The 20,741-nt window shown below is 44.1% G+C and overlaps 2 protein-coding genes across 2 annotated transcripts; both read left to right on the plus strand.

Moving 5' to 3' along the window:
* Positions 1–6,472: 6,472 nt before the first annotated feature.
* Positions 6,473–7,033, plus strand: LOC138433655 (interferon beta-2-like). The gene has a single exon (XM_069576680.1). It carries the CDS (start codon positions 6,473–6,475, stop codon positions 7,031–7,033), a length of 561 nt encoding a protein of 186 aa, XP_069432781.1.
* A 4,354-nt stretch (positions 7,034–11,387) lies between these two features.
* LOC138432387 (interferon alpha-2-like) lies at positions 11,388–17,958 on the plus strand. Its single transcript, XM_069573733.1, has 2 exons — positions 11,388–11,588; positions 17,326–17,958. The coding sequence occupies exons 1-2, from the start codon at positions 11,388–11,390 to the stop codon at positions 17,956–17,958; spliced, it is 834 nt and encodes a 277-aa protein (XP_069429834.1).
* Positions 17,959–20,741: the final 2,783 nt, after the last annotated feature.

The raw sequence follows: 20,741 nt of genomic DNA on the forward strand, positions 1-20,741 counted from the left end.
AAAAGTCTTTTATATTGAATATTTCCTTCTGACCCAGAAAATCCACCATATATTGTATGAATGTTTCTCCCTTCTCTGACCTTAACTAGACTCTCCTCTCCAGGAACAACACAGGAGGTGGGAGAAAAGTGTTACACTGCTGTGTAGATATCTCAGTGGCACACGTGATTTGGAGTCGCCCACCTAGGCACTCATGGCAATAAATGCACATTTTTCATTGGCTTCATAAAAAAAAAGTAGAAAAGAAAAGGGGAAAAAATGGCAAAACACAGAAAATCAGTTTCAATACTCAATGTTTAAAATGCACCCATCTCCCAAAGTCCTCAGAACTTGCTGATACCTCTCCTTCAGGCAATCCTGCAGAGCTCCCCAACTTTCCAATGGTCCTCCCAGTTTCTGTGCTTTAATTTACAGAACGTGCTCAGAATGGTACCAGACACTTCCTAAGTGCTCCTTACGTATTAGCTCTTCATTTGAATCTGGTTAGAAGATTATTTTCCGATGTGGTCAGGAAGATAAGGCAGTTCCCAGAGAGCTGTTCAGAGACAGATTCCTGCAGCTCACCCACCACACAGTGAGAGGAGAAATAGCCATTCACTGGGATGAGGAGGCCAAGCTTGTTGCAACAATACCAAGTTCTAGACGGAAACATTCCTACATGGCACACAGGCCAGCTGTCTACAAGGACTCACCCCCACCCTCACTGGATTCTTGGTTCTCCTGGACTTTAGGAGCTCAGAGAATCAACCAGGAAGGAACAGGCATCTGGCAGGCAGTCAGGAGGATCCTCTGCTCTGAGCACTCAACTCAGCCGAGATTCCAGGCCAGAAGGCATTCCCAGGCTGGATCCTGAAATCCCTTTTGGCAGCTTGCATTTAGTTTCCTTTTCACTTGTTGCATCAACTTCCTTGCTATTTTTGCCTTCTGGGGTTCATGACCCAACCTCTGATGATGGAACAAAATTCAAGTCTCTTGTCGGTTTTGAAGTATGTAGAGGGCTTTGCTTTGGGCTATTTCACTTTAAAGATTCGGAAACTGCCTCAGAGACAGGAATCTCACCCAGAACCCACACCAGGAGACCTGCCCTCATGTCAGCAGCGTGGGGCAGGGGCCCAAGGAGGCTTGTTCAGCAGCTGCAGCCAATGTGTTGTCCTTTTAACTCTCTTCTCAACCTTAGGTTGGCCCGACTTAATGCAGCCCTGACAATGATTGTGAGAATTAAATGAGTCCAACTCATAAGATGGCCTGGGATCTGAAGGGAAAAGTAGATGCAAGCTTGATGCAGACGGGCAGGTTGTGAAAGGGCCAGTCTGAGTGTCCAGCAGCAGTGGGTCTGGCAGCAAATACTGAGACAAGGTGTGGGCTGCTCCTGCCTGTTCTGGGCCGTCGACCCTCTGATGGGAGCATTCTGAGGGTGACGGGATGCAGAGTGTAGGATCCTCTGGTTGGTTATGTTCTGGAGGAATTAGAAGAGTTAGGCAGAGAGGGTCCCCAGCAAAGTACCTAGTTCCAGCTTGATCCTCAAGTGAGAAGGACAAACACTGGGCAAAGAGTCTAGTCCAAGGCATATGAAAGACGTGCAGAGCGTGAGTAAAGGGAAAACAAAGTGAAAGTGAAAGGCACTCAGCTGTGTCCTGCTCTTTGTGACCCCATGGACTGTATACTGTATAGTCCATGGAATTCTCCAGGCTCGCAGAATACTGGAGGGGGTAGCTGTTCCCTTCTCCAGGGAATCTTCCCAACCCAGGGATCGAACCCAGGTTTCCCACATTGCAGGTGGATTCTTTACCAGCTGAGCCATCAGGGAAGCCCAAAGGGAAGGGAGAAGAGGCTGCAACCAGAGGCACTTAGATCCCTCTGCATGCTGTCCCTCTCCACACCAGATGGGAGGCCTGAGGAGGGGCTCTGGGCCCACCAGCTGTTGGCTGTGAGCACAGGGCAACCCCCGCCTGGGCAGAGTCAGCCTCAGGTGCTGAGAGAGGGCGAGAGCAAGGCCGCAGCTGGAAGGCAGGAAGACACGCTCTTCCCTCAAGCTGGAGACGGACTTTCCATCGTGGTCCTGAAGCTTCACAGGAGCTCTCTAGGTTGCCAGGCAAAATGTCTCAGTCCAGTTTGGCCTATTTTTAAATTTGTATAAATGGTTTATGGTTTTTTTTTTTGAGTTTAGGTTCTTTTACTCACTACTATGTGCATTTAGTTGTGTTTCTTACATTTTATTGTTAGTAACAACTGTAGTGTAAGCATAGGTAACGTATTTATTCACGAAATTTTAAGGGATAATCGGGTTGTTTCTAGTTTGCCACTGTTATGAATATTGTTGGTCTTAATATTCTTTACTTATATCCTGATGCAGATTTACATGATTTTTTTAGGTTAATTAAGAGTGGATTTACTGGGTCATAGGCCATGCATATTTTCAGCTTTCCTAGATAATGTTTTTGAAAGTAGTTGTACAAATTAACACACCAAACAGCAGTTGCTACATATAGTCATTACACTTGATATTTTAGGTCCTTTAAATTTATGATTTATAGGCAATGTACTTGTTTATCTAAAAATTTTAAAAATCAAACCCAAAATGTTTATATAGTGTTTCTAAAACTGGCCAGAGGGGAAAAAAAAACAAAATTAGTTATTTTCATATGTGTGTATATGAAAATGCAAGGAAAACTTAATAGCAAAGTTTTCTATCTATACTTTCTATTTAAAGTTGCTATTTAAAAAGTAGCAAACATCATGAAAAAATTTCATTAATACTTGCAACAATAATAAAGCATAAGTATATTGGAATAAACCTCAGAAAGAATGTGCAAGACACATAATCAAACTAGAAGCAAAAATTTATTGGGAGACAGTTTTAAAATAGTTCAAGAAAATGGAAACATTTGTTTTTCTTTATGACATGGTTAAGAAATGTTTGCTAAGTAAAACTTGTTCACTAAATAACTGTTGTTTCTCAGGAGGAGGTGGCCTTGGCAGTCTCCTATTGCACGCTCTGATTTCCCTCCTCACTGAGGGAGATATGAATAAATAGCTGCTTTCCACCTCATCACATGCTGACATGCCCCCTGCTCCCATGCCCCTTGCTCCCTTACAAAAAGAGAAGTTGCTTAATCCTCATTAGTGATCAAGATTTAAAACATACTGTCTCAATATAAGTGGAAAAACTGTTATATTTTTCACTGGCTTCTGGCCATCTAATATGAATCACAAATGAAATTATGGACTTGTCAGTTCAGTTGCTCACTCATGTCCTAGTCTTTGTGACCCCATGGACTGCAGCACACAGGCTTCCCTGTCCATCATCAACTCCCGGAGCGTGCTCAAACTCAAGTCCATCGAGTCGGTGATGCCATCCTCTGGTGTCCCCTTCTCCTCCTGCCTTCAATCTTTCCCAGCATCAGGGTGTTTCCAATGAGTCAGTTCTTTGCATCAAGTGGCCAAAGTATTGGAATTTTAGCTGAGGTTAAATATGAAGATAAAGTGACCTGTCAAAGCTACTTTAAAAAAAAAAAAACCTGAAATCTACACTTTATTCAGATTTCCTTATTCCACCACCTACCCATTCACCCCCGTTGGTTGGAGTAACTTCATTTTTATTTATTTATTTAAGGCTATGAGAACTGTGGGATCTTATTAACTAGATTCTCAACGAGAGATCCAACCTGGGTGCCCTGCAGTGAAAGCATGGAGTTCCAGCCACTGAAACTCAAGGGAATTCCAGATGGCCTTAGTTTCTACCCAATATTGTTTTTCTGTTCTGGTATGCTATTTAGATTGGCACATTTTATTAATTTCCATGTTTCCTGAGGCACCTCGAGGCTGTGACAATTTCTCAGTAATAGACTTTTTATGTTCTTATCAGTGGTATCATTTTGAAATGTCAATTTCCAAGTTTTTATTGCTAGTGTAAAAAGAGGTGATTGATTTTAAAGTTGAACTTCTTTTTGGTGACTTGTTAAATTTATTTTAAAATTCTAATAGTTTATATATTCTTTTGTATTTTTGTATATACACAATTATATCATCTTTAGATAGAAAAAAATTACCTGAGACAGTCAGCAAGGTATTGGAACAGGCCTCTCACAAAGAAAATATCCAAAATGGTCAATAAACATATGAAAATTGTATGGAACCTTAGAAACAATTAGGCAATATGAGTTACATGATGTCTTGATGTAATAAGACATCACTATGCTTCACTAGAATGGCTAAAATTAAGAAGACAGGCAACACCAGGTGTTGAAAAGAAAGTAATGCAACTAACATCCCATTCTCAGATACTGAGACTATAAATCGGTGCAAACCTTTGGAAAATATGTTCGTTATCATCTACTAACTCTGAACATATGTACATTCTGTTACCCAGTTACTTCATCCTAGGCCATATACCCAAAAGAAGGCTATAAAAATGTGCACCAAAGGAGAGAAACAAGCATTTTCACAGCAAAATTAATTATACTGACAAAAATCAGTATAAACTCCATGAAGGCAATTGAAAGGTGATATAAACTCCATAAAGGCAATTGAAAGAGACTGATTAAGAAGCAGTTCATAAACACAATAGCAGGGCATGGGAGGAGGACAAAGGGAAGAAAGCCGAAAAGAGAATTCTTATTTACAATTCTGCATCCATCCCCTTCTTCCAGTTCCTCACTCTGGTCTTTCTTTTCAGTCTCTGAGAGATGAGAGCACCTGGGCAGGATTTCTCCCTGCTTCAGTTCCCAACAACATCTGTGCCCATTCTTCTGGCCAGGGCACAACCTAGCAGCCACTCTGCCTGAAGACTTCTCGAATTAACTACAAAGCCACACTCTAGAATTCATGACTGTCCCGAATACATTCTGAGCTGATTTTCCACCATTGATCCCCTTGATTCTTAGCACATAACTCGTCCACAACTTGAAGCTCCTTCTGTGTGGTCCCTGCAAACTCGGGAATTCTCCTGGCTCTCTGATCAAGCTGCTCCCTCCATCTTGAGCTGTGCTGGCCACCATGACATCAACCACAAGAGGCCAACTGACCACGTGACTAGTCCAGTCTCAGCTGTACTATGACTGTAAAAGTATGCACTGTATTTTGAAGGAACTATGAAAAAGATGAATGTAGCTATCTCATTATTGATTTTATATTGGTATGTGTTGAAATGATAACATTTGGATATTTCATGTTCAATAAAATACACTGTTAAAATTAACCTCACTTGTTTCTTTTTCCTCTTCTGATGTGGCTACTAGAAAATTTTAAATTAAGAAATTTAAAATTTTTTTTAAATTTTGAAGAAATTATATTTCTTCTGAGCAGTGCTGAATACATTCTCTGGTAGCATATTGGAAAATCACATAAAGGATAAAAATAATGTTATCCTTAGTTTCACAAGTCAAACTTAATTCCTATTAAAATGTTAGTATATTTCCTTTAGTTTATTTTTTTCCTATATACTTTTACATAGTTGCAGTGTATCTACAATTTTATGCCCTGCTTTTGAATATAACTAGGTGCTTTTTATTTTCTAATAATACCAAAAAATAAATTCCTTATAGAAAAATTTAAATGTGAAAAAAGAAAGGGTAAAAATTACAAGAACATTTATTCAATTCTTTCAAACTAAATTATGAAAATCCCTAAGAATCCTATCTCAGAGATATTCTTTCATTATGAGGAAAAGTTCATGTACAAGCAGTTCCAAAGGTACAAAGTGAGGAGCAAAGAATTTTCCTGCTTACTGCATCCTTACCCTAGCGTACAAAATCAGATATTTAGATTATTTGAAGTATCTACAAAATAAATATGCATCGGGCCTCAGCAATTGTCACAAAGGATCCCTATAAGAGGAATCATGGACTTTAATGCATGGTCTGTGTAACGTTCATTTGCCTGCATAGAGATATTCCTTAATCTTTACTTTTTAGTTATATCTGGAATAGTTTGAGATTGTCAATAAAGCAATAGATTTTGGCTGATAAAGTTATGCAATATCTTGCTGCTTATGGCTGAGGCCTACAAAATATTTCATCAACTTAGCTTATATCATTCTATTTTAGATATAAAAATATATTTTTTCTAAAATTATAAACTCTTAGAAATAAAGACACTTTCACAGAATCTAATAATATGAAAAAACAAAGACAAAGATCTTTTCCCAATGAAAGAAACCTGCTGTAATTCAAATTGACTAAGCTATTTTTTTTAGCATTTAGCAATTCACTGAAAATCTACAGAAACATTAGAAATTCTTCCAGACTGTATGAAAAGCTAGGAGCTTAAAAGAACAAGAGTTTTAAAGGTAACTGATCATTTAAATGACACAGGGGAAAAAAAAGGAGACATGAAACTGGGAAATTCCTCTCAGGAGAGCCATCCTGTATAGGTAGCCCACACTCAAGGAGGAAGGACATTCACTCTGCAAACACTTGAAGACTCAGCTTCAGCACCTACTAGCAGAACAGGCAGCCCTGGGCCTGATTTCACCATGACCTACCGGTGCCTCCTCCAGATGGTTCTCCTGCTGTGTCTTTCCACCACAGCTCTTTGCAGGAGCTACAGCTTGCTTCAATTCCAACAAGAGCGGAGCCTTGAGGTGTGTCAGAACCTCTTGTGGCAGTTACCTTCAACTCCTCAACATTGCCTGGAGGCCAGGATGGACTTCCAGGTCCCCGAGGAGATGATGCAAGCACAGCAGTTCCGGAAGGAAGATGCCGTATTGGTCATGTATGAGATGCTCCAGCACATCTTCAATATTCTCACCAGAGACTTCTCCAGCACTGGCTGGTCTGACGCCATCATTGAGCACCTCCGTGAGGAACTCTATGGGCAGATGAATCGTCTGGAGCCAATCCAGAAGGAAATAATGCAGAAGCAAAACTCCACTATGGGAGACACGACCGATCTTCACCTGCAGAAATATTACTTCAACCACAGGCAGTACCTCAAGTCCAAGGAATACAACAGGTGTGCCTGGACAGTCGTGCAAATGCAATTGCTCAGGAACTTTTCTTTCCTGAAGAGCCTAACAGGTTACCTCCGTGACTGAACATCTCCCACCTGTGGCTCTGGGAAGGGACAATGTGACTTTGAGGTGAGCCTCTTCAGCAGCAGAGGCTCTTGAAGTAAATGACAATGCAATGCACTGATTTCAATGGACAGTTAAAGACTAAGCTGTTTTTAAACTGATTTATGCATTATTTATTTATTTAAACTTTTATATGAGAAATAAACTATTTATGAAACAAAAGTCAACGTTGCAGTTTCAATGTCAACTTGATTTTTGTGACAACACATATTAAAAATTGCAGAGCACCTTGGAGACATTCATTGCAAAACAAGCCTGCAGAGTAGTAGCGTTTCTGGCCCCTGCCTTTGAGGAATTTAAAATACAAGGAAGCCCTGTGGGATGTCCGAGTTATATGCATGCTCTCCATGTATCCACACAGTCTACCCATGCTTGTCTTGTTCACATCTTTAAATGTACCAGACAGCTCATGCCGGAGGGCCCCTCTATATGATGTGGGGCTTTTGTCCTCTCTTTTCTTTTTCAGTTGGGGGAAAATGTACACCACTTTACATTTGAGAGTCTTACAAAGTAAGCCTTCTTAAGCCAATAAAATTTGGCAAATTCCACCTAATTTATAAAATCCTTACTAAAGTAAATGAAAAATTCTGACCTTCTAACTGTCCTCAGTTGCTTGTACACTCCAACCATTATTTCCAACAAGGTAGTCCTCAGAGGTTTCAGGAACATGAGTCAAAAATTACTTAAGACTGTCTTGCGAGTCGTTAGAAATTGTCAAACATGCTAATTCACTCAATTAAAAATAAGTGAAAAGTCATCTAGAAAACATTTAGTTTACATCCATGAAAGATAGAAAAGTAAAACGATATTAAATACTTGTTTTAGTACACAGAAAATATAGTTTAAATAAAGTTTAATAAAATGCTAGTGTTATATACAAAATATATTTTAATATTCTATGCTTAATAGTTAAAATATTTTCTATCAACTTATTACAAAATTGGAAACGTGAAATATTTCATTTAAAATAAGTATATAGTTCAATATAAAATTAATTCAAAAAAATAAAGTGCTGCGCTTTTTAAAATATTCCTAGTTTTCAGCTATTCAACACTTACTCCCCACACTTCAAGGCCGAATCCTTGAAAGACCCTGAAAATTCCAGAGCATTCCAGGGGCGCACACTTCTTTGGTCCCTGACCCAGGTGGTGGCCGCGCTCCTTCTCACCCCCAGAAAGTCCCCCAAACCGTCCCATGCTTGTTTGTCTCCTGGCCACCGCTGACTTCTCCTCTGGCTGCAACGCACTCCCAGGGTCCCATGGCCAGTCCCATCGCCTTGGCTGTTTCTCACGTTGTCCAAAATGGCTCTAAGCCTATAGCCTCACTGACTCCCCCTGGCCCCGTTTTGTGCTCAAGGTCCTCCCATCGGCCCATCTCTCACAGTCTCACCCCCACCGCCCGGTTTAACTCTGTCCACACCGCGGTGCCACCGCCCCAAGCCGATTGTCTCATCACCTGTGCTCGCTTTCACTTTGCCCGCAAAGCCGTCCCGTCAACTCGAAGCCAAAAGCCTCAGCGCTGCCACCGTGTTTCATTGTGTGCCCAACGCCTTTCCATCCTGCCTCAGCGAATAGTCTCGTCGCCACTTCCAGGGTCCCCTGTGTGGACCACACCCATCCATCGTCCGGTGGTCTCATCCCTCCGCAGGGTTTGACTTTGTCTCAAAGCTGTCCAATCGTCCCAAGACCAGTACTCTTTCGCCACCGTCCGGTTTCACTTTGTCCGCAACGTGGACTCCTCGTCTCAGAGCCAAGCCGGGCTCCCCTGTGTGAGAAACGCCCTCCCATCGCCCCACAGCCAATGGTCTCATCGCTCCCGCTGTGCTTCGCTTTCAGCGCAAAGCCCTCCCATCGTCCCACAGCGAATAATCTTGGCCACCGAGGCATCTCAAGTGAGGCAACGCCGCCCCCAGTGCCCCACAGCCTCTCGTCTTGTCGGGAAGTCAGCTTTCACTCTGTCCGCAACACTTTCCAACCGTCTTATCTGCAACAGCCTCACCCACTCCCCACCCCCGCCGGATTTCACGTGTTGCAGGACTCTGTCCAAGCGTCCTGTCGCCAATATTCTCATCGCCTCCGCTGTTCTATACTTGTCGCAAGCCCTCTGACTTCTCAGCGCAAACATGGATAGTTTCATCGCCATGCCAGGGTCCTCCTTTGTCCGGAACGCCGTCCGACGGTCCCATCGGCCAAGGTCTCATCTCCCCTGCGGGGCTGAAATGCACTCTGTTTGCAACGCCTTCCCATCGTGCCATAGGGAATGCTCTGCAAGCCACCGCCGAATTCTCTCTTTTTCTGCGATGTTCTGACATGGGCTCATCGCCCACAGGCATCGTCCCAAAGCCAATAGTCTCAAAGCTGTCTATCTCAACGCCCCTGCTGGCTTTCGTTTTGTCCCCAACGCTATCTATCCTCTGAAAACCAAGACTCCTTGCCACCGCCGACTTCCCCTTTTTGCCCAACGACCTCCCATGGTCCCAGCGCCTATAGGCTCATCGGCAAAGCGGTGTTTCACTTCAGCTCCAAGGACATCGCCCAAGGTCTCATCCCACCGCCCTGATTCACTTTGTGGATAACGCCTTCCTCTCGTGCCATAGGGAAGAGTCTCCTGGCCAGCGCCAGGCTCCCCTACATGAGCAACGCCCTCGCATAGTCCCCGTAGACAAATGTCTCATCGCCGATGCTGGCTTTCACTTTGTCCGCAACGCCGTCCACTCTTCTCAGAGCTACCACCACTTTCCCCTTTATGCCCAACGTCCGCCCGTGTCCCATCGCCTATAGGCTCACCGCCGCCCCCGGTTTCCCCTTTGTGCACCACATCGCTGTCCTGCCTTCCCATCGCCAAGAATCCCATCTCCCCCGCGGTGGTTCACTTTTCCTCAAAGCTGTCCCATACGCAGATCACCCAAGGCCTCATCCCCACAGCCCGGTTTAAATTGGACCTCAACTCTTGCCATTGTCCCAGGGCAAATAGGCTCATCGCCACCGCCGGGTATCGCCCCGTAGCTAATCCTGTCATTGTAGCCACTGTGTTTCATTTTGTTCCAAACTCCCTCCCATAGTCCCACAGCGAATAGTCTCGGCTCCACCGCGAAATTCGACCGTCCATTCCGGCCCTCACTACGCCCCCCAATCGTGGTAAAGCCAATAGTCTCATCGCGGCCACTGTGTTCCACTTGGTGCCGAACGCTCTGCCATCATCCCACAGCAGAGCGCCTCCTAGCCACCGCGGGATTCGACCGTGTGAGCAACGCCCCAGCAGGTCCCACAGCGAATAGTCTCTGAGCCGCCGCGCTCCGTGTGCGCAACGCCCACTCCACCGTGTTTCACCTGGTGCACGACCCCCTCCCATCCTTCCTCAGCTTATCCTCTTTAAGCCAACGCGGGATTCCAAGATGTTCGCCACGCTCCCTCCCACCCCCCATCAATTGCGGCACAGCTGGTTGTCTCATCCCAGACACTGGGTTTCACTAGGTCAGCAACGGCCCATATGAGCCGGCACCAGGAGTGTCTTGCTCACCCTCTAGTTTCACTTTGGGCACAAGGCTCTCCATCCTCTCATCGCCAATAATCCCATCACCGCTGCTGGTCCCTTTGAGCTGTGGGTTCCCTCGCGCCTGAAGGGAGCGCCAATCTGTAAAATCAGCCTCATCTCGCTCGAACCCCTACCTTGGGGGTTCTGTTCCTCAAACATGGTCAGTTCCGGTTGACATCTGGAAAGAAAGCCCACTATTCATGCGATCTTTCCGGAAATGCAAGATTCTGGCTCCTGACTCAGGACAGGGGAAACCAGGCCTTTTCCACAAAAGGGCTAATGATATGCGCACCCTTGAATTAGTGCTCCTGTTAAAAGCTCTGTGGAACCTTTGCGTCCTGTCTCTCCCGCAGCCACACGAGAGTCAACTGAAAACTCTCCCACGATTGCGATTCGAAAGCAAAAACGACGGATACACAGCGTTCGCGCTCTCGCGCTCGCCTGGAGAAGCAGGCGGTCTGCGGGTCCATCTCAGGGCTCTTTCTCATCGTTTCGCGGTGCTCGCGCGCCCCCTGCCGGCCGTCTGCAGAAGCACTGACATTCTCTATGGCCCACATCCACTTGCTGGTGGAAGGAGCTGCTGCATCCCTGCTTGCTCTCTTCGCTGGAACGAGCCTGGGATCCACTGCCAGAAACACAGGGAAATCTTCAAACTCCTGAAATAGATGCAAAGGATCCGCTCTCAGTCGCGCCTAAAGGACAGAGCCGACTTCAGATCTCCTCGGAAAAGAGAGATGATCACTCCAGTGCAGATGACTCAGGGCCCCTGAACCACTATCTGATGCTCCAGCAGAGCTTTCAACTCTTCACCACGGAGGACAGCCGTGCTACTCTGCAGCCCGGATCAGAGCCTGAAACAACTGGAAGGAGATGGAAGGAGACAATCTGTGCTGTTCTCACGGGACTTCCTGCCCGGGAGTATTTCCATGGCATCCATCTCTACCTCAGGGAGCTGGAATACAGCCACTTTGCCTGGGAGGCTGTCAGAGTGGAAGTGAAAAGTGCCTTTCCCTCATGTACGAATCCTGAAAGAAATGGCAACGATAAGGGTGTTTATATTTGTAACACTCGCTAATGAATTCCATTATTGTTTGCTTCCTGTTCCAAAGTGATTGCAGCTCATACTTCCTCAGCCACTGAAAACTGGAATGAAAATCATGATTTTTCAGAAGCAGCTGTGGACAGCAGAGCAGAATGTCTTTTCTTGTATAAAGATCTTTTGATCATCATTGGAAAGATCTCTTGATGTCTGTGGGGCTGGTATTTTCTATACTCAGTGTTCAGAGTTTCTTTCTCATGGACAGGTTTCTAGGATCCTCTGTTCTTCAATATATTTCTCAGTTAAGTCTAGGTGCTATAGAGATAAAGAATAAACTGTGCAGATTTTCACCATAATAGAAATGTATGTTTCCTTCTCTGAAGAGCACAATGCAGGCCTTCCGGATGAGGTGAATCTTCTGGTTTGCTTGCATTCAAAGGGTAATTCAGGGACATGGGTACCTTCTGTTCTGTGGCTTTTGCCATCATCAATATGTGACTCCAAGTTTGTCTGTGGTACTTGGATCTAGTACACATGGCACTAAAGGGATGAAGTCTGGTAGCTCACAGGGGATGCTTCGAAGCGCCAGGACTATGCAGGGTGAGAGCACTTCCTCTCATGTTCCATGGCCTGGATTTATCCTCATGGGAATCTCAGTGCAAGCAAGCTGGGAAACTATTGGGTGATGAATGGATAAAGAGATAAGTTCAGAGTGCTGACTTTCAAAAATGCCCAACACGAAAGTTGAAAGTTAGTGTCTGGGGGGCAAAATGAGGACTGCAGCCCAGGAGACAGCACCTCAGATAGCTCTGAGAACCTGTTCCAAAGACACACAGAGGGATATGTGTGATTTTGGTGAAGGGGCAATACGTGCAATCAGGTGCCTAGTTTTTGTGGAAGTTTTCTGCCAGTATCGTGAAGGTTTCTTGGAGTCACAAGAAGCAGTCGTCAGTCACCATGAAGGGTTTCCATGCTTTTCTAGATGTGAGGAGATAGAAGAACAATTGAGTTAAAATGGGCTCCTGAAAATAGCTCACCTTCTGAAGACTTGTTCTGCCAGTTTTCCCTGCACACAGAATGCCTCACTTCTGCTTTCCACCCGAGATTCCTTTCCAGGGGTGTTGAAACGCAGCAGCTGCAAGAGCACATGATTTAATCCTTGTAAGGAGATGGCAAGTGCCAATGGCACGTGCTAGTTTGTACTTGACAGGGCATGAGGCCAGGTTTCACGTTTGCACTATTTGTTCAAATGAAGTTCTGGTAGGGGTCGAGGGGAACAAGGATTGTTCTTGCTTGCACACACTTCCTTAAAATACAGTCTGACCCAAATGCTTTTCTCCAAGTTCAGCTTTGGGGAGATGACAAGAATGCCTGTCATAGTTCACAGTATCGTCAGCTGTTTGGAAGAAACGTCCAAGCTGATCCCCGAAGGCGTTGCCTGCAGGGAAATATCCACAGTGTAGACACATTACAGGCTGTTTCCTTACTACCTGAGGGAGACAAGAAAAGAATAATCAGGCAGTTCCTTTCAACTACTTGAGGATGATTGAAGAAAACGTGGTGGAGTGAGTCTTCCATCTGGGTCCAGGCCCAAGAGCCTCATCCTGATCTCCTACATATTGGAAATGGAAAGTTGAAGACAGTCTTCCTAATAATGATCTTCAAAAAATAACTCACACATGCTGTGTGCGAGGACAAAAAAACAAAAGCAAATTTTTGTATCCACAAAGAGTTAAGCGATAAATTTAATCGCAACTGATGAAACACTATATAAAACATTTGACACATTACTCTGCTTAGTCTATTAATACCACTAATAGTCAGTTAATTCGCCTTGCTGTTATCCTGCTGATGAGGTAACATTTATGGTTCTGGAAAATAAATAGTACAAGATAAGATAGTAATTCAATAAACATTTGCTGTTCACCCTATTATGTTAAAGTAGCAGCACACATGTGTATACTTATTTAATATATATTGTACAAGTGTGTGTGTTTATATATGTGTATATATTTTTGTTCAGTCGCTTAGTTGTATCTGACTGTCTGTGACCCCATGAACTGTAGCATGCCAGGCGTGCCCGTACTTCACTATCTCCCAAGTTTGCTCAAACTCATGTCCGTTGAGTCAGTAAAGCCAATCTCATCCTCCGTTGCCCCCTTCTCCTCCTGCCCTCAATCTTCCACAGCATCAGGGTCATTTTCAAAGGGTCGGTTTCTTCTCAGAAGGTGGCCAAAGTATTAGAGCTTCAGCTTCAGCATCAGTCCTTTCAATGCGTATTCAGGGTTGATGTCCTTTAGGATTGACTGGTTTGAGCTCCCTGCAGTCCAAGGGACTCTCAAAGACTCTTCTTCAGGACCACAATTCAAAAACATCAATTCTTCGGCGTGCACTTTCTTAATGATGCAAATCGCATCCGTACATGACCACTGGGAAAACCATAGCCTCGACTAGACGGCCCCTTGTTGGCAACGTGGCATCTCTGCTGTCTAGCATGCGGTCTAGGTTTCTCACATAATCTCTTCCAGGAGAAGAGCCTTTAATTTTGTGGCTGCAGGCACCATCCGTGGTAAGTTTGGACCCCAAGAAAATGAAATCTGACAGGGTTGCCACTTTTTCCCCATTTATTTGCCATGAAGTGATAGCACTGTTATGCCATGATCTTTGTTTTTTGAATGTTGATGCAACTATATATGCATATGTACATGTATTTTTTTTGCGGGGTCTGGTTTAGCTGTGCCTCAAATTGGTTCTCTAAAAAGGTGGTTAAGTTAGGTCAGGGAAACAATAGTTCTTACAGAGATTCTGTTTTACATGATGGCTGAAGATTTTCAAAATTTGAATTTTTGAAAGTGCTATTATAATGGAAAATTTATTTATTGAGATTGGCATATTCATTCCAAAGAATCCTCTCTGTTTTGTTTTCCATGCATACAATCTGAATTGTGATACACAGAATGAAATATTCTAAATACAAAAGAAATGTTTCAACAATTAGAACATTTAAATAGAATTTGGGACTACAACATTTCCATCTTTAATCCTGATGCTTTTCTAAGTTCAAATTAATAAAATAAAGTTTAACCACTACTCCTGTCCAAGTGTTCAAGTGATTAGAATCTGCCTTTCTTAGCCCAGACCATTGTCCTTGCCATGTCCAAGCAACCCACTTTGTTTTAGGTACTTTTATACAGTTTTCATATTGCTGCCTCTTCTTTGTCATTTGTATTTCAGTTTGTAAAAGCTGTGCTAATGCCCCTACAATCTTTTCTATTTCCACTTTGAGGTTTATTGCAAAAGCAGGAACAGAAAACAGACATGAATAGAACAGTTAATGTATTTCCTCTGTGATTTTTCAAGAGATCAAAACTTTCCACTCACTGAACATTCCTAGAAAATAATAGTAAGCCATGAATGAAGAAGTAATGCACCTAGGTAAAGAGAAAGTAAATGATGTAGTTGAAAAACGTACAGTGACATCTCTGCCAAATGACAAAATATCACTTAACTACACAAACAGGGATGCAGAGCTCTACAGATGACAGATTTCAGAGCAGCTGATGTGACACTGTTTAGCTGCAGACAGAGCCAAGGAGGGTGGCAGGCTCTTAGGCACAGTGTTGCCTAAAAGGATAGTGGACCGCTCTGCTAACTCCCAGTATCTATTTATTTATCTTTATTTGTATCTTTATTTGTCTGTTTACATTTCTCACTCTTTGTGGAGGTTATGGGATTCTGAGAATATAGACCCATTAACTCACCCTGAAGAGAGACTTCGGTACAGACTGGACGGTCACCCTATTCATGTGTGAGAGGTCAGCTGTTCCCTGGAAGCTACTAGATGTAGTGTTTGGACAGCACATCATGTTCACACAGAGATGAGATTAGATGTAATAATGTTGACCAGTGAGCTGAGCATTAAGGGAAGGGAGGCAGGTCATCTCAGGGAAATTCTATCCAGTTTCCATAAATGGACGTGTGAATTTTCTGCCTCGTGGGAACAGTTAACAGATACTGAATGCTTATATGTCCAAGCATTGTCAGAAGTACGTTACATCATACAACCTTCAGAAAAATCCAGTGAAACTTCTGTGATGATCAGTTCCATTTAAGAGGAGAAACCGTAGTGCCGCAGGTCACACAGGCAGTGCAGGCTGGAGCTGTGACATCAACCCAGGGATCTTGCCCCATGTCCACTGTCTCATGCACTGGACCGAGCTGTCTGCTCTGACAATGTGCTTCCTATTTTAGAGGAACACTTAGTAAGGTCTTCCTTTCCAAACCCTATTCTTCATTATCACAAAAGTGCCATTCTCTCGTTCCAGGGACGATACAATCATTAGACGAAAGCTGAGTACACAGTTCCCTTTGCACCTGATAAGTTCCAATCGTTAAGTGTTATTTTGTTGAGCTCTACAGAGGAGCCTGGAAGATTATGGCAACTAAACAACAACTCTGAGAGTCTCGGTCTCCACCTGAGATAATATTTTGAGAAATTATCCATAAAGTTGAAAAATCCATTTAAATTTCTCTTACTCTCTTTGTTTTCAGAAGATTCTCATTTTCTGAAACAGTCTTCAAATACTAGGTCTACTCAAACTTTGGTGTGGATAGTTCTCTTAGAACTACTTCTGGGACAGAGTTGAAACTCCAATACTTCGGCCGCCTGATGGGAAGAGCCCACTCACTGGAAAAGACCCTGATGCTGGGAAAGATTGAGGGCAGGACGAGAAGGGATCAACAGAGGATAAGATGATTCGATCGCTTTGGATCAACTCAATGAACATGAATTTTAACGAACTCTGAGAGATAGAGAAGGACAGGGAAGCCTGGCGTGCTGTAGTCCATGGGATCAAAGAGAGTCAGACATGCCTTAGTGACAAACAACAATGGGACAGAAACCCCTTTGTGCACTTCCTCTGGGACAGACACCTTCCTGGATTCTCCACATGTGCCATTACTACCTTTAGGGGGCTTACAATCTCTCAGGGCAGTCAAATGTTGCATAATTAGATGGATTATATAGTTCACTTTCCAGTGAAATATTTAAGGGGATAAGATTATCTGACTATCACACAAAGACTGAAGCAAAGTATCCTGTGAAATATTGCAGTGGTAGAGGAGAAAGAAATAAACACAGGCAAACATGAGTTGTTTAGGACAACCAGCACCTTAAAAAGTGCCTTGTGGATTATAGTTGCAAAATAACTCACTTTTAACAAATGATATCAGTGATATTGTTCCCTATAATGTCTCCAGGGAGCTTAAGGCCTACTCAGGTGATATCGTAAAGGTACATACACAACCGAAACCTTTTAAAGAAGGGAGAAAAGGGTAAATGAGGGACAAATGAGAAAAATCAAAAGCTTCTCTCATAAGCTCTTTTCAGACTAAACATTTCTTGGTGACCTGGAAAAGCCACATTTGTATGAATATTTCTTCCTTCCCCGACTTTGACCAGGCTCTTCTCCCAGGAACAAATAAGGAGGTGTGAAAAGCATAATATACGGCTGTGTAGATATCAACCACAGCGGCACGCATGATTTGATGTTCCCCACCTAGGCACTCATGGCAAAAATTAGCACTTTTATTGATTTCATTAGAAAGAGTAGAAAAAGAAAGGAAAGGGAAAAATGGAAAAACCCAGGAAATGAAAGTTTCTCGACTCACTCTTTAAGAGCCACTCATCACCCCAAGCACTCAGAACTTGCCTAGACCTCCCCTGCAGGCAGTCCTGCAAGCCCCCAGCATCGCAGTGGCCCTCCCCATCTCTGTGCTGCTGGCCCTGGGGATGCTCTGCTCCAGCCCCACGTGCTCCCTGGGCTGTGAGCTGCCTGCCAGCCGCAGCAATCTGGAAAGCTTCACACGTTCGAATCAGATGGAGAGAGTGCCCACTGTGTCCTGTCTGAGGGACAGGACTGATTTCAGATTTCCTCAGACCCTGGTGCACGGGACCAGGCCTGAGAAGACAGAAGCCACAGCTGTTGTGCATGAGTTGCTCCAGCAGACCTTCCAGCTCTTCAGCACCACGGGCTCTTCTGTAGGTCGAAACGAGAGCCTCCTGGACAGACTCCTCGTGGGACTTGATCAGCAGCTGGAGGACCTGGACGCGTGTCTGAGGGAGGGAAGGACCCTGGAACAGTCACCTCTAGGCAGTGAGAACTCCCGATTGGCTGTGAAGGGTTACTTCCAGCGAATCAGTGTGTATTTCAAAGAGAAAGAATACAGCCGCTGTGCCTGGGAGGTTGTCAGCGTGGAAATCAGAAGGTGCTTGGTCTTTGCCAACAAGCTCATCAGAAAACTCAGGATATAAAAATGACATTGATTCTGAAAACAGTGCATCTGGTCAGCTAAATGGCTATTTTCTAAGAATCAGTGCAACCTTTAACTCTATTTTTGTGTCAGATGAAACATAAATAATAGCTAATATATGGGATTATTTAAATGTTTGTTAAATGTTTTGTAACTGTGCAAAACAGATTTAAGAATCCATTTTCCATGTCTTAAAAACCTGTAATATTTATTTAAATTATAGGAAATACTTAGGCTGTGCATAGCATTTAAACATTTATCTTTCATAAAATATTTGCTTTGTACTATATTTTGTATAAGGCTACTCTTGCTTTTCAGTAGAGAAAATAAAAGTAATTTGAAAAAAGCAAATTGACTTGCACACACCATTGAGTAAAATCTAACCCAAAGCCTGATCCTAGAAGATAAACCTGTACTGAAGTCACCTGAATAAAGAGGGAATGGGGTCACCTACCCTGCGTCATAGAAGGAACAAGGGACAATGTGAGGAGGGACTGAATGTGATTCTTGAGACATAGACTAGAGGTGGGAGGGAGATGAGTGGAGAAAAGGCCAGGTCATGGACTCAGGTGCCAGCTTGGGGCCTGTGAGAACCGGAGCGCCTTCAAGGGTTAGTGGAGAGCCACATACATCATGTGGGGAAGGAAATGGTACCCCACTCCAGTGTTCTTGCCTGGAGAATCCCAGTGACAGTGGAGACTAGTGGGCTGCCGTCTATGGAGTAGCACACAGTCGGACACGACTGAAGCGACTTAGCAGCAGCTGTAGCAGCACATACATCATGGGAGGTCAATCTGCATATGTGGAATCTAGGATCCTGGAGTAGGATGAGGAAGGGAGAGTAATTTTTCTACACTTGGCCATTCCTGAGAAAAGAGTCTTCCTGAACTGTTCAAATGGAGGCAAGAAGAACAAGGCAGGCTGGGGACTGCAGAGACAGCTAAGAGAGGCCATGTGGAACCAGTAGCTACCATGATAAATGTGACTCTAAAGAAGTAAAAGGGTTTCTTGAGCTTATTTATATATCTTAAACACGCATGTCATCGCTAAACTTTTAAATAAATCATACAAAGGAATGCCTACCCTTGACTTCTAGGAAGATGCACTCGAATACTATACTGTTAACAATTTAATGGGTATCCTTCTAGACATTTTCATATGTAGTTAATAAATCTATACATATGGACATACTAATGTATATCACATAAATATCAATTTTTCATATACTTCAGCTTCTCATTTATTTATATTCTTAGCAAATAGGTCTTTGGGATTTTTCTTCATTAGTACATAAATATAGATTGCCTAAGTATAAATTGCTGCATTATGTCTTAACTGCAAAACTAAGATAATCATAAAAGCTTATCTTGAAAGTGTGCTAAGATTAATTGCCTTAATTTATAGCACATGCTCAGCATGGTACCAGACACTTCCCAAGTGCTCCTTATGTATTAACTCTTTTATTTGAATCTGGTTAGAAGATTATTTCCTGAGGTTCTGGGTCTGTGGTCCAGAAGATGAGGCAGTTCCCAGAGAGCTATTCAGAGACAGATTGCTGCAGCTCATCCACCACACAGTGAGGGGAGAAATAGCCATTCACTGGGATGAGGAGGCCAAGCCTGTTGCAACAATCCCCAGAGTTCTAGACAGAAACATTCCTATGTGGCACACAGGCCAGCTGTCTACAAGGACTCACCCCCACCCTCACTGGATTCTTGGTTCTCCTGGACTTTAGGAGCTCAGAGAATCAGTCAGGAAGACACAGGCGTCTGGCAGGCAGTCAGGAGGATCCTCTGCTCTGAGCACTCAACTCAGCCAGGAGGCCAGGCCAGAGGGGATTCCCAGGCTGGATCCTGAAATCCCTTTTGGCAGCTTGCATTTAGTTTCCTTTTCACTTGTTGCATCAACTTCCTTGCTATTTTTGCCTTCTGGGGTTCATGACGCAATCTCTGAGGATGTAACAAAACTCAAGGTACTTGTTGGTTTTGAGTATGTAGATGGCTTTGCTTTGGGCTGTTTCACTTTAAGGAAGATTCAGAAACTGCCTCAGAGACAGGAAACTAACCCAGAACCCACACAGTGGGACTTGCTCATGTGTCAGCAGAGGGGGGCCTCTAAGGCTTGTTCAGCAGCTGCAGCCAATATGTTGTCCCTTGTAACCATTTTCTCAACCTTGAGGGGCCTGACTCACTGCACCCCTGATAGTGATTCTGAGAATTAAAGTCCAGCTCAGAGAACGGCCTGGGATCTGAAGTAAATGCAGGCTTGATGCAGACGGGCATGTTCTGAAAGGGCCAGTCTGAGTGTCCAGCAGCAGTGGGTCCTGGCAGGAAACAGTGAAAACAAGGCTTGCCCTGTTCCTGCCTGTTCCTGGGCCATCGACCCTCTGATGGGAGCATTCTGAGAGTGACAGGGGTGCAGAGTGTGGGATCTTCTGGTTGGGTATGTTCTGGAGGAGTTAGAAGAGCTAGGCATAGAGGCCTTCAGCCAAGTACCTAGTTCCAGCTGCATCCTGATTGAGCTAGAAAAAAATCGCACAATGAGTCTATCCAAGGCCTGTCACAAGATGTCCAGGCTGTGAGAAAGGGCAAGAGAGGACTGCAACCAGGAGCACTTAGATCTCTGTGCACATTGTCCCTCTCCACACCAGGTGGGACGCCTGAGGAGGGGCTCTGGGCCCACCAGCTGTTGGCTGTGAGCACAGGGCAACGCCAACCTGGGCACAGTCAGCCTCAGGTGCTGAGAGGGCGAGAGCGAGGCCACAGCTGGAAGGTGGGAAGACAC

The sequence above is a fragment of the Ovis canadensis genome, chromosome 2 (assembly GCF_042477335.2).
Source record: "Ovis canadensis isolate MfBH-ARS-UI-01 breed Bighorn chromosome 2, ARS-UI_OviCan_v2, whole genome shotgun sequence".
In the NCBI taxonomy this organism is placed as follows: Eukaryota; Metazoa; Chordata; class Mammalia; order Artiodactyla; family Bovidae; genus Ovis; species Ovis canadensis.